The sequence below is a fragment of the Plecotus auritus genome (assembly GCF_963455305.1).
Source record: "Plecotus auritus genome assembly, chromosome: 3".
Taxonomy (NCBI): domain Eukaryota; kingdom Metazoa; phylum Chordata; class Mammalia; order Chiroptera; family Vespertilionidae; genus Plecotus; species Plecotus auritus.
Window position 1 is genome coordinate 9688234 of NC_137772.1, and position 13545 is coordinate 9701778.

General features: G+C 43.1%; 1 protein-coding gene across 2 annotated transcripts in view; it reads right to left on the minus strand.

Moving 5' to 3' along the window:
- Positions 1-13545, minus strand: part of LRP2BP (LRP2 binding protein) — a 27684-nt gene that overhangs the window by 13655 nt on the left and 484 nt on the right. Inside the window, exons 1-4 of one of the 2 annotated variants that reach the window (XM_080661561.1) lie at positions 10596-10673; positions 8341-8464; positions 7544-7656; positions 1817-1930 (exon numbers count right to left, since the gene is read on the minus strand). In XM_080661561.1, coding sequence (XP_080517687.1) covers positions 1817-1930; positions 7544-7656; positions 8341-8446 — 333 coding nt within the window. In that variant the 5' untranslated portion in view covers positions 8447-8464; positions 10596-10673. Of the gene's footprint in view, positions 1-1816; positions 1931-7543; positions 7657-8340; positions 8465-10595; positions 10674-13545 lie in introns of those variants that run through there. The other variant, XM_080661560.1, reaches the window with a different exon arrangement.

A 13545-nucleotide genomic window follows, 5' to 3' on the forward strand; every position in this document is an offset into this window, starting at 1 on the left:
GGCCATGGTATTTTGTGGAAGAGCCACACTCAAGGAGCCAAAGAGCCCCATGTGACTCTGGAGCCGCAGTTTGCCGACCACTGCAAGAAAGAAGTTAAGCAGTAACAACAGAGACCATCATCAAGCCTGTGAAGAAAATGAAGGGGGCTGTTCTGGTCACATGGCCACAGAAAACCTTCGGAGGAAGTGCGTGGAACAGTGACCTGAATGAAAGGAAGGCAGACGAAGAAGTGACTAAACTATGTTGTGTGAGAAAATGGGATAAATTCATTTTGGGATCAGCAAAGGAGAGGGTTAAGGGAGAAGACATAGAAAGGGGAAAGGGTGGGTAGGAAGAGTCCTCAGCAAGTTGAAGAATCCTGTGAGGTAGGGCAGCCAGTGAGAGGTGCTGAGTAGATGGCAACTGAAATGACTGATGAGCAAGTTCAAGTTGTTCACTAGGTGGGACCTGGTGTGGTCCTCCCATGTTAGAAGCAATGCTGCAAGCACAATCCTGTTTTATGAGATCAGCAAAGACAATAGGCAGTGACCTATGCCAGGGCAGAGATAATGGTACGGCCACAAAGATGAAGAGTATAGAGAAAAAATTTGGGGAGAAGAAAAGCAGAAGTGACTGAGAACATAAACCTGAATATTTTAGATCAATTTTGAAGCTCTGATTATTTAAATCTTAAGGAATGAGTGAAATTGTCATCACACAACTTATTTTTTTGGGGGGAGCATTGTTTATTATGATTTTCTTTGTGCTCAAACATATATGCCTAGTATATTTTCAATTTTGGTATCTCAAACAAGGAGTCTTAAAATTTCATGTTAGGAATTTTATGGTGTGGATGCTGCATAGTTTATAAAACTTACCTATTATATACTGAATATTATCATGTCTAGAAATTAAATTTAATATTTTTTAACACATTTCCTTTATGTGGTCTGATGCTATGACATTTGGCACATATAGGCTCTGTATTATGATTTTCAGATTAAACAGAGCTTTATTACTATGGGACTATAATTTCTACATTAAGTTTTAATGTGTTTCTATGCTTCTTTGAACATCTTTGTTGATGCACTAAAAAAATACATGTCATTTTCTTAAGTACATATTTACTCTCTTAAAAAGGCAATTTAGATTAATTACATTTGTCTGATGGCTGCAATAATTATGAGTTTCTTTGAGTTTTTTTATTTTATATAAAATTTTTAAACATACAGAAAAGTAGAAAAAATATACAATAAAAACTTGTAATAATTCTCAGTAATATTTTGCTATATTTGCTTCATCTATTTTTTTTTTGCTTTGTTTCAAGTTATCTGCAGATGTAAATACCAGTACAGTTCACACCTAAATATTTCAGTATGCTTTACAAGAGAAGTTCTCTGTACAAAGACCAGATGTGTCACTTCTAAATAACGTTATATAAAACATATATATATAAATTTTTTGCATGGGGCAATTCATACTTTAAAATAACAATGTTTATATTTGATGGCAGAATTTGGAATGATCCTATTTTTTGCTTATTTTCTAGCTTTTTTTCTCCATGTTTATATAGCTTGAAATAACTTTTAAAAATACAGGAAAGCATATTAAAAGGGGAAATTATTGGCATCTAATGGTAGCAAGGAGAAGGAGCAAAAAAGAAATTTTGTTTTTCACACAAAGGAAAAATGACTAGTGCTATCCTCTGAATGCTAAAAGGTTAGAGATTACTGAACAATAGGATAGAAATGCACGATTAAAATATGAATAATTTCAATTGTAGCAGATAATCCATTAACAATGAAATCTTAAACACTGAACAAATCAATAGCTTACAGCGTTTATGGCTGTCCCCAGCCCATCATAATACATTACGCCCAGCTGGTAAGTTGCTTGATGATCATGTTCCTTGATTTCTTCAAACTGTTCTAATGCTTCTTCATACCATCCCTGCAAGCTCACAGGAAATACTGAATTATCTTAAAGTAATCCCAGTTATTTAATCCCACCCAAATCTAACCAGTAGCACCAAATAAACCAAAAAAAAGACAGCCACAAATTTATGGAATTTGCAAGTTAAGTCACTGACAACAGTCAACACACTTATAAAGTCAATTAAATAGACCTAAACATGGCAACTGAGGGAAGTGACCGCAGGAATTTAGGTAAGATTCTCTTTGGCTTTCACTCTTACTCTTGGCTATTGCCAATCCTCTCTTGAAATGACAACCTAACCGGCTGCTCAATCTAGCCTGCCACCTCCCCTGCTACTCCTGAAGTCTGAGAAATTTCAGAGCTGGGACCAAAGCCTCAGAGAAGATTTGAGACATCCTATATAATAAAGAGCTAATATGCTAATTAGACCGAATAGCAGAACGACTGTCTGCAAGGCCCGAGGCAGGCGGGGCTGTGAAGGCCGAGCCCCTTGCATGAATTTTGTGCTTCGGGCCTCTAGTTGTAGTATAAAATCCATTCTTACACTATAAATTCAAAATCTGTTTATATTTTTGCCCAAAATATTTAATGTCATCTATAAAATATTTTCATGTTCATGGTAATTGAAGACCCTGATTCTTTTTTTTTTTTATCTTTATTGTTTCAGATTATTACAGTTGTTCCTCTTTTTTCTCCCCTATAGCTCCCCTCCACCCGGTTCCCACCCCACCCTCTGTCCTTAACGCCCCCCTCCACCGTCCTCATCTATAGGTGTACGATTTTTGTCCAGTCTCTTCCCGCACTCCCCACATCTCTTTCCCCCCGAGAATTGTCAGTCCACTCCCTTTCTATGCCCCTGATTCTATTATATTCACCAGTTTATTCTGTTCATCAGATTTCTTATTCACTTGTTGATATGTATTTGTTGTTCATAGTTTTTATCTTTACCTTTTCTTCTTCTTCCTCTTCTTAAAGAATACCTTTCAGCATTTCATATAATACTGGTTTGGCAGTGATGTACTCCTTTAGCCTTTTCTTATCTGTGAAGCTCTTTATCTGACCTTCAATTCTGAATGATAGCTTTGCTGGGTAGAGTAATCTTGGTTGTAGGTTCTTGCTATTCATCAGTTTGAATATTTCTTGCCACACCCGTCTGGCCTGCATAGTTTCTGTTGAGAAATAGCTGACAATCCTATGGGTGCTCTCTTGTAGGTAATTAACTGTTTTTCTCTTGCTACTTTTAATATTCTCTCTTTGTATTTTGCTCTTAGCATTTTAATTATGATGTGTCTTGGTGTGGTCCTCTTTGGATTCCTTTTGTTCGGGGTTCTGTGCACTTCCTGTACTTGTAAGTCTATTTCTTTCACCAGGTAGGGGAAGTTTTCTGTCATTATTTCTTCAAATAGGTTTTCAATATCTTGCTCTCTTCTTCTGGCACCCCCATAATTTGGATGTTGGTATGCTTAAAGTTGTCCCAGAAGCTTTTTACACTATCTTCAACTTTTTGGATTCTTTTTTCTTTTTGCTTTTCTGGTTGGGTGTTTTTTGCTTCTTCATATTTCAAATCTTTGACTTGATTCTTGCGTTCCTCTAGTCTGCTGTTGGATATCTGTATATTATTCTTTATTTCAGTCAGTGTATGCTTAATTTCTAGTTGGTTCTTTTTCATATCCTCGAGGGTCTCACTAAATTTATCGGCGGTTTCTAGAAAATTCGTGAAAAATCTTATAACCGTGGTTTTGAACTCTATATCCAGTTGTTTGCTTTCCTCCATTTCTGTCATTTGTGACCTGTTTCTTTGTCTCTGCATTTTGGCTGCTTCCCTGTGTTGATAGAGTGGCTCTGTGTGCTAGCTGTCCTATAGGGCCCAGTGGCTCAGCCTCCCCAGTTATCTTGAGGTGAACACTCTTGGTGCACCCCTTTGTGGGCTGTGTGCACAGTCTTGTTGTAGTTAAGCTTTGATTGGTGTTGGTATCACTGGGAGGAAATGACCTCCAGGCCAATTGGCTGTGAGATTCAGCTGTGTCTACGATGGGAGAACTTCTGTGCTGGAGACACCCTTATGGGGCAAGACTTGCTTCAGTGGGGCTTTGGTGCTCACTAAGTCTGCCCCCTGAGTGTGTCCCTTATGGATCTGAGGAGTTGTAATCTGGATGGTCCCACTCTGACCACTGGGTACACTGGCTCTTGGATCTCTAAGGAGGTGCTAATTTAGCCTCTGCCTGAGGCCACCCAGAAGGAGCTACAGAGAGATCTGCAGATTCCTCTTCGTTTGGGGTGGAGGTGCCCAGATGAGGCCCAGCTGTGAAGCAATGCAAGCTGCTGTGGGCCTTGGGCCTTCTTTTGGATGTTCTGGGTCTCTCTGACCCAGCTGCAGTTTGTTAGGTAATTTCAGATTGCAAAGGGCCAGGCCATTCATATGCAAAAGCCTCTGCGCACAGCTTGGGTGGGGCAGGGTCTCAGGGAATCAACAGGGTGGAGCAAACAGCTATGGCTGATCCTCAGCCCTGCCCTAAGAGGCCCCAGGTCTCAGTGTCCCGCGGTAATAGCTGCAAGCACCTCTGAGAGAAAGTCGCCCTGGAGTTCCGCCCGATGCCAGACAGTCCAGTTTCTGCCCGTATGAGTCTGGATCCCCAGAGTCTCGCCCGGAACTGGAGTTCAGAGTAGTTGGGAGCTTGTGCCTCCCTCCCGATTGAGAAAGATAACCGCATCCTCAGTTGCCAGCCCTTTCCGCAAGTGAGCCTCCGTACCTCTGCACTTCCACACCTCCTCTGAGTCTCAGTGTGCTTTTCTCTTTCCTTCTAGTTGTAGAATTTCCACTCAGCCAGCCTTCCTGTGGTTCTGGATGATGTCCATTTTGTCTTTTAGTTGTAGTTTTGAAGTGGTTGTGCGAGGCAGCAATTTCAGGTGTTTACCTATGCCGCCATCTTGGTTTCTCCGAAGACCCTGATTCTTACCTTGTACTTAAAGGTAGCTTTTATGTTCCTCTATACCAGAGGTTGCCAACCGGTGGTCCACAGACCACTGGTGGTCCGTGAGGTGAGAAAGGTTGGTGACAGCTGCTCTTCACAGAGTAAGGAGGGAACTGCCCTCTGCCCACATTATGCTGACGTACCCTGCGGGTAGGTCAAGAAGGGACTGTACAGGCTATCACTTGAGAATATACAATAAAAATTTGCATAACTACCATATAAATTCTTAGTAATCACATTTTGCTACATTGGCTTCATCTATTATTTTAATAGTAGTGAATATCCTTATGAAGGACATTCATGATTATTAAACATCCACTATTATTATGGCTCGTGTCCTTCAGTTTTTGCAGTTTTCCAGCTGAGAAGACATGGAAAAACAAGTGTGTGCTTCTCTAAAATTAATTTTCTCCACATGTTATGTGTCATCACTTTAAGGCTCCTCAGAAGTTAGACAATCTGGTAACAAACATGCTATGGTGTAAGGGACTAAGAGGGATTTTATATTTTAATCCACCATGAAAACGCCTCACACTAAAAAATGAATCATTTGTAGTGGTAGAAAGGGTCTTTTACTGAATTGGAAGGTCATTATTAGGAAGAGCAGGCCAGAGAAAAACAACTTTTGGAAAATACAAAAATAATTAAATTTCTCTTTTCATAAACTATAATCAATCAACAAATTGATAAAAATTAACAAAAACTACACCAAAATCCTAACAAATATTTATTTATTTTAAAGAGCACATATCAATGAGTAAATGACTGAATTGTTAAGACTAATTTTCCTTTCTGGCTAATGTTGGGCTCAGATGTGAGAGGGCTGGAAAAGTTAGACTATGCAAAGAAAAGTAAGTTCTTTCAGTTTCCATTATTTTAAATACCGTATACAGCTGTAAGATCTCAAATAAACATTTTCAGCCCAAACTTCTCCTTTGAGAACATGAAAGTTTCTACTTTGAATCTGTCTACTTGGATGACTAATGGGCATTTTAAACATAACATGTCCAAAAACTGAACTCCTGATCATCACCTCAATACTCACTCTTCCCCAGTCTCTATTTTTCAGTCCATTATACCATTGTCTGTGTCTCCAGAATAAATCCCGGACCCAGCTCCACTGCTGCAACTCTGGTCAAGATTACCAACCTCTCTTGCCTGAACTAGTGAAATTTCCCCCTGAACTGGTGTTGGTTCTATGCTTGCCTTCTAATCCGTTCATCACAGACTCAAAACCCTTCAATGGCATCTTACTACATTTTAAGCAAAGCTCATCTAGAGCCATCTCTGCCTTGCTTATTCCACACTGGTCTCCTTTAGGTCTCAGAACTCTCTCATCGATGAAACGTTTTATTTGTTCTCCCTCTGGAACACACTTCCACTGGCTGCATTGTGTTTCCTTTTCTGCAAATGTTAGTTTCAACAACAGGTCTTTCCACTCTATCCCTAAGTTATTCTCTATCGTTGTATGCACTCAATTCCTTTCATAGTACTTTTCCTTATTTTTAATTATACATATATTTATTTTCTTCCCCTACTGGACTGTAACCTTTGTGAAATGGGGACCATTCTGATTCCCTCTTCATTTTATAGCACATAATAGCGGAGCCTTATAGAGCACTTATTAGGTGCCAGGCCCTGTTTTACAATTAATATATCCTCACAATAGCTCTATGAGACACACATTATTGCCCCCCTTTTACAGATGAGAAAACGGAGGCACCAAGAGGTTAAGTATTTGTGCCCAAGGATAAGCAATTAAAAGCAATAGAGCCATATTCAAACCTATGTGCAAAGCTAAGAGATCCTTTGCTTAACCGTTCTGTTGTGCTTTCCTCACAGTGACAGGGGCATGACGGGTCCTCAACAAATACTTGTTGCCAGAATGAATGAAGGAGCCGTCAAAAGATTAGAGAGTAAGTGGGGTACAGGTGAGTATCTGCCCAAATATTCAATGGATGGTGAGGGATTAGGGACAGCTGGTCCCTTTCACACCTCCCCTCGGGTTCAGTGAAGAACTAAAGCTGTATTACTGACATTGGAGTGAAAATATTTTAGATATTAAATATTTTGGGCAAAAATATAAACATTAGATTTTTAATTTTATACTAAAACTAGAGGCCTGGCACACGAAATTTGTGCACAGGTATGGTCCCTAGGCCTGGCCTGCAATCAGGGCCATCTTCCCCAGCTGCTGGCAGCTGGCCCCGCCCCCTGCCACCACCCACCCCCGGTTAACTGTTCGCCATCGGGTGAAAGGAGCCTGCTCACCCAGAGAAGGGACCAAGAGGTTGGCTGGCAGGCCCCGATCCTGTGGGCTGGGGGCAGCTCCTGCATTGAGCGTCTGCCCCCTGGTGGTCAGTGCACGTCATAGCAACCAGTCGTTCCGCTGTTTGGTCGATTTGCATATTACCCTTTTATTATATAGGAGGATGTCTCCTATAAATGACTTTCATTAGAATGTCTTTTATGGAGAAAGGCCAGATAGCTCCTTAAGCTGATACCAGTGTATCACTCTTGAAGCCACAATCATAATCTGTGGAATTTGACAGAATTTCCCTGATGTTACAATGGAAGGAACTGTAGGAGATATTTTGCTATGAGGATCTAACAGCAGCATTAAGTGAAATGAAAACAAATAAACAAAGACTGATACCTCTTCAAAATATAGTTGACCTCGCAGGAAATATGCCATAGCATCCCCTCTTATTATTCTTTCCTTCAAGAGCTGCAATGCCTTATCCATCAAATTAGCATGGCTGTAACAGTCTGATTTAAGAAAGGTAAGGAATTACAACTTTAACACGATATGAATTTTCTCTCTTCAAGTCACCAATTATACAGAATTCATCTGACACTTTACACTAGTTTCCTTCCTAGTTCTCGTTCCTCCTTGGCTAAAGGAGAAAGTATTATCATGGGCCCTAACGCCAGGCCTCGTACAATCAAGAAATATTTGTTGGTTGGTTTTCTAAGTAACCCAGTTCACTACTAGGAGGAGCTCTAGCAAGCAGTCTATGTGCAATTCTTTAGGCAAAGCCATCTACGGGCGAGTGAAATTCTTCATGTGAGGCTTAATTAGAGCTACTCTAACCAAATGAGCTAACCATCCCCAATTTAATTTTTTAAAAGACTATAGAAAAAAAATGGTAGCTTTAAAGGCCAGTTTCAAGTATGACATTGTCCTCCTTAACAGACAAGCCATCTGGCTTCCCTTTTCCAGAAGAGGGTCCTAAACCCCTGAACGTAAACTCAGGATCGGGCTCTATGAAACTTCCCCACTGATGATTTGCTACCAGATGCGTGAAATCGCAATTTCACATATTCCTAGAGGAAAGCTAGAAAGGACTGTAAAGTTAACCACCTCCTCGACAGCAATAAGACTCTTATTTCTTGTCTTTTTTCTCTGGTGTAGAGATTAACTTTTAGTGAAAATATTATCAGAATTTGTACCAGTCTTGTCCTTTGTCCATTGGAAGAATTTGGAGTTCCTGGCAGCATACTGGGAGAGAGAGGCATAAAGGGGGTCCTTGGGCAACTTTTCACTGGTCAACTGCATCCTGTTTCCTCGTGTATTCTGTAAAGGAACATAAAAAATAAGATAGAAATATCTTCCTCCAGAAAAATTTGAAAAGACACTCCATCCCCACGTTGTCTAGGGATAGGGCACCAAACTACCAGCCCTGGTGGTGAATATTCCTTCTTAGGAAACCAGGGCCCTTTGTAGCTATGAGAAGAAGCACAACCATCCTCCATGCCTGTCTCCACAGCATGGGGTTAATGAAGAGAGCTCTCTGCACATCCTCTCTATAAACTTACATGCTGCAATGGGTCCCCTCACCCACCACAGCTGCTGCCACTAGTAGGGTTTGGTGACACTGCCCACAGATATAGTTCTTGTGCTCTGGTACCTTCCTGTTGCCCTGTATCTGAATCTCATCAGGCTAATAATCCATTTCACAACAAAGCATTTGTCTGTTCTACCTGGGAATACGCTTTATTTTAGCTGTGTTGCTCAGTTTCATCTTCCTGTCTGTATTGGACTGCCATGCTATAAAACGGATCGCGGTTAAATGGAAAATCAGAGCCTTCATAAAAATGTAGGGGCCACCTCATCTGGGATGAAGAAGTCCAGGTTGGCCTAGGCTGAGGATAGTGAGACAGCAAACTCAGTTGTTGCTATGCTTTTTGTTTATTCCTCCGCATTCTATAGTTAGAGCTGGCCTTCACCAATCAGGAACAAGCTTCCAGGGGAAGTTCCTGATTGGTGGTGAAGAGCACTCAACAACCCTTGAGTGTGATTGGAAAGCTCCATTTATACAATTATATGACACTACGTTGGATAATAAATTGCTTCATTAATGAGAATGAAGTACAGGAAAGGGAGATCATTCAGTATATTAGGGGGGAAAGCAATTAAGTGTCTGTGATTTTGGAATAGTCACTTAATATTTTTAAGAGGCAATTTCCTCACCTGTAGTTTGGATCAGTAGTTGGAACTAGAGGATTTCAAATGTCTGTTCCTAGATATGTAAAATTCTTTAGGAAAGAAGAACAAGAGGGGAAGTGACCTTCTCACCACTTCATGTCAGCAGTGCATGCTTTTTTTTTTTTTTTTTTTAATATATTTTATTGATTTTTTTACAGAGAGGAAGGGAGAGGGATAGAGAGTTAGAAACATCGATCAGCTGCCTCCTGCACACCTCCCACTGGAGATGTGCCCGCAACCAAGGTACATGCCCCTGACCGGAATCGAACCTGGGACCCTTCAGTCCGCAGGCCGACGCTCTATCCACTGAGCCAAACCGGTTTCGGCACGGTGCATGCTTTTAACATGACTCATCACTGATGATGTTCACAATGATCTGGCCAAGGCAGTGTTTCCCAGGTTTCTCCACCATAAAACTACTTTTTTTCCCCCTTCCCATACTCTACTCTTTGGGAGCAAGTCATTATGTGTAACCCACACTCCAGAGGGCAGGGTGGGGAAGATTCTCCCCGCTTCCTGGAGTAGGGAGTGTCCACATGAAGAGACTGGAATTCTTCTGTGAGGAAGGGTTGTCTTTTCGCTCTCATTTCTGTATTGATTCAATCATATCAGTATGGACTTATGGATATCTATTTTATTGACTTATAATCCAACAGTACATTATTGTGTTGTCCAAGTTGCTTTGGCCAGTGGGAGCTCTTTTAGGTTGACTTCTGTGTCCCTTTGACCTTCCTGGACTACCTCGCAAAGGCTTCCTCAGTCTTCAAGACAGTCCATTTCAGTGGTCGGCAAACTCATTAGTCAACAGAGCCGAATATCAACAGTACAACGACTGAAATTTCTTTTGAGAGCCCAATTTTTTAAACTTAAGCTTCTTCTAACGCCACTTCTTCAAAATAGACTCGCCCAGGCCGTGGCATTTTGTGGAAGAGCCACACTCAAGGGGCCAAAGAGCCACTTGTGGCTCACGAGCCGCAGTTTGCCGACCACTGGTCCATTTGGTCACTTAGTCAGAATTCAATCTATTTTTTTGAACTCTCACTCTAAATGACATCCTCCTTCTGGAAACATATTTACCCGCAAATCAAACTTAAGTGAAACTCTCACTGCTTAGAAGAGTGCCTGTTGAGAATATGCATCTTGAATATGCATCTTAGACCATCTTCCTTTTAAGAAACTTGATCCCACCAGTTGCACGTTTACTAAAAACTCTAGTTACCTGCCAATAAGACACTGTCCTCACGCACTGATTCTGCTCCACCAGCTTTGTTCAGTTCTTGGAAAGCTTTTGGGTCCGTTACTCAGGGCAAGCCAGCTATCCAGGTAAGACAAATATTTTTTATGAAACTATGTGAGCAATAGAGACGTACACAGTGAGTAAAGGGAGGAAAGCTTTAAAAACTACTCACAAAATTCCCTTTCCTTGTAAAGCTTATAGATGTACCAGGAAGTTAATAATTACCAGACTTTGTGCATGTTTTAAAGGAAAAGGATGTAACAGGGAGGCACATTTATCACACAAATATCCCATTATATGTTAACTGCAGTCCATATTGTTAGACAGACATAAGCAGAGCAAGGATAATGGGCCAGGAACAGAAACTCACCAGGGCAGAAAGCCCTGGATGCCTAGCAAGGGGCAAAACTGGGAAAACAAGAACCTCGTCTCCAGGGTAACCTCTCCTCCCCTAGCATATCACTGGTCATGCGGTTTGGACCCCCCTGACCTTTTCCTCCCTAAAGATAACACCTAGGCCTCCATTGTACTTCAGCTCCAGGCCCACAAAAGCAGCAAAACCAGGTAAGCGACACCCTGGCTGCCTCAGCACCAGCTACAGTGGAGACGGAGACCCTGAAAGAGCACACCTGGAAAGCTGATGGTATTCCATTGAGACCCTCCCCTGAGACCTCCCGGAACATTTCCACCTGCAGGAAAGAGATAAATGAGCTCAAGATAAAGGACCCAGCTCTTGCTCTCCCTCCACGGAGCACGTCCATGCCATTCCCTTCCCCTTCTCCTTGCCCCACAGGCACATATCCCCCACCCTCTAAGGCAGTGTGGTTGGCAAGCTGCGGCTCGCGAGCCACATGCGCCTCTTTGGCCCCTTGAGTGTGGCTCTTCCACAAAATACCATGGCCTGGGCGAGTCTATTTTGAAGAAGTGGCATTAGAAGTTTAAGTTTAAAAATTTGGCTCTCAAAAGAAACTTCAATCATTGTCCTGTTGATATTTGGCTCTGTTGACTAATGAGTTTGCCGACCACTGGTCTAAGGGACCCCAGGAGACTTGCAACCAGGGGAGCAATGGGCAGCGGCAGCTCGTCCTGGGCTAACCCCTGAACCTGCCTCCAAGGCCCCCTTTTCTCTGACTTCTCAGGGAGCCAATGCCTGCCCAGCCTAGGTGCTCCTGTTCCTTCTTCTATGCCCTTCCTCGCTGCACTGTCCTAAGCACATTTTTGCTGCCATCACGGACCCAATGCCTTTGGCTCAGTGCTGTGTAGCCCTTCCCTTTGGCTATCCCCATCCCCCAGGCCCCTTTCCTTAAATAAATTCAGTTTATCTTTATTCACTGCCTGAGATGGCTATGTAGCCTGCCCGAGCCTCACCCTCGTTTAGAATTCTAAGAACTTCTCTGCTAACCCCTCGAATTAGTTAGGAATTCCTGAAAGGGAGTATCTGTGCAACCCTGAAGCTTAATTATCTGCTTTAAAAAAGTGCTTACCTAATTGATAAACACGTGTCCCTATTGCCAAAGGCAAATTGGCAATAGGGACACGTGTTCTCACCGGACAGCATTATCTTTGCAGTGATATTCTTGAAGTAGCATAAAAAGGTATTGTGAATTGCTTAAATATAAAACATACAGAACAAAAGCATGGCTCTATGTAGGTGTTGGAACATAAATATATACCCACATTTGTGTTCCAGTACGCATATGAATAAAAGTGTTTAAAACTACCCCTTGGCTCAGTGCATCAGCATAATAATATAAATTTATTACTGCAAAAGTCATTTTATGGCGTATTACAAAATAAACGCTAAACTGCCACCAAAGTTGTAACTAAAAGGGCGCTTACCTTTGGAGGACAATGAGCTCGTCCTTAGAAGCATAATAATAACCCTATTTATTTTTCAGTCCTCTCAAAGGTAACAGTCTAGAGAAAGGACTCACTCAACGCTTTTTTAGGGAAAGGAAACACACGGCTGGAGCTTCAGTTTTTAGCTAGATTAATCTGAAAACAAAGTGCTTAGGAAAAGATAGTAATCCATGTCACACTGAGCGCATATATAAGAGGCTGTACGCGCTCAGTGGCTACAGTTTGAAGTCAGGAAGTCTTGTTTCTTAAGTTTTACAAAAAAAGGAATGACTTAAGCTAATTGTTTATAAACTTAAGTATAAAGAGCTTCAGGGAGCCAAGTCCCCAGCCCCGCTCTTCCCCGGGATCAGCTGAGACCTCTGTGGGCGCTGCCGTGGTGGGAGCCCACAGACATAACCCTCCAGGCCCGGACCCGCTGTCAGGGCGAGCTCGTCCCTCCTCGTCCGGCCCCTTCCCCGCCAGCCCCGCGGGCTCCAGTCTACCAGCTGGGCCTCAGCATCTCCCCAGGGGGCCAGCCCAGCGGCTTTGCCCGGTTGCCGGGAGGGGACACGTCCCACTGGCAGGCTGCTTGCACAGGACCCCCAGCAAGGCCAGAGGGTCTGGCTTGAGAAATCATTTAATTTGGGGGGGTGGGTAGGGCAGTCCTGCGGAAAAACCTACCCCCTTAGGCCACATTACACATCCCCACCCTCCTCCACCCCACCCCCGCTTATCCTTCCTGTCCTGGGGGTGGGGGACAGAGAGGGGCGATTTTGAACTTAAGGCAGAAGGAACTCAATCCCTCCTCCGGAGCTGGGGGCCGGGGGCGCGGCGCCAGCACCACGCGGGGCAGCTTGCACAGGTGGGGCCGCGGGGCTGCTTATAGCTCCCCGTTTCCTGGTTACGTGCGCGCTGGCAGACACCACAAGCTTCCCGCGACTCCCACTTCTCCACAGGGACTGAGGGCGGGCCCCGCCGGCGTGAGACGTGCCAAAACCCGGGCGGCATATGGACGCCGCCCTCCAAGGCGCACGCGCACTGGGGCTCCGCGAGGCGGCCTAGGGCCCCGCCCCCAGGTGGGCGGGCCTGGCGC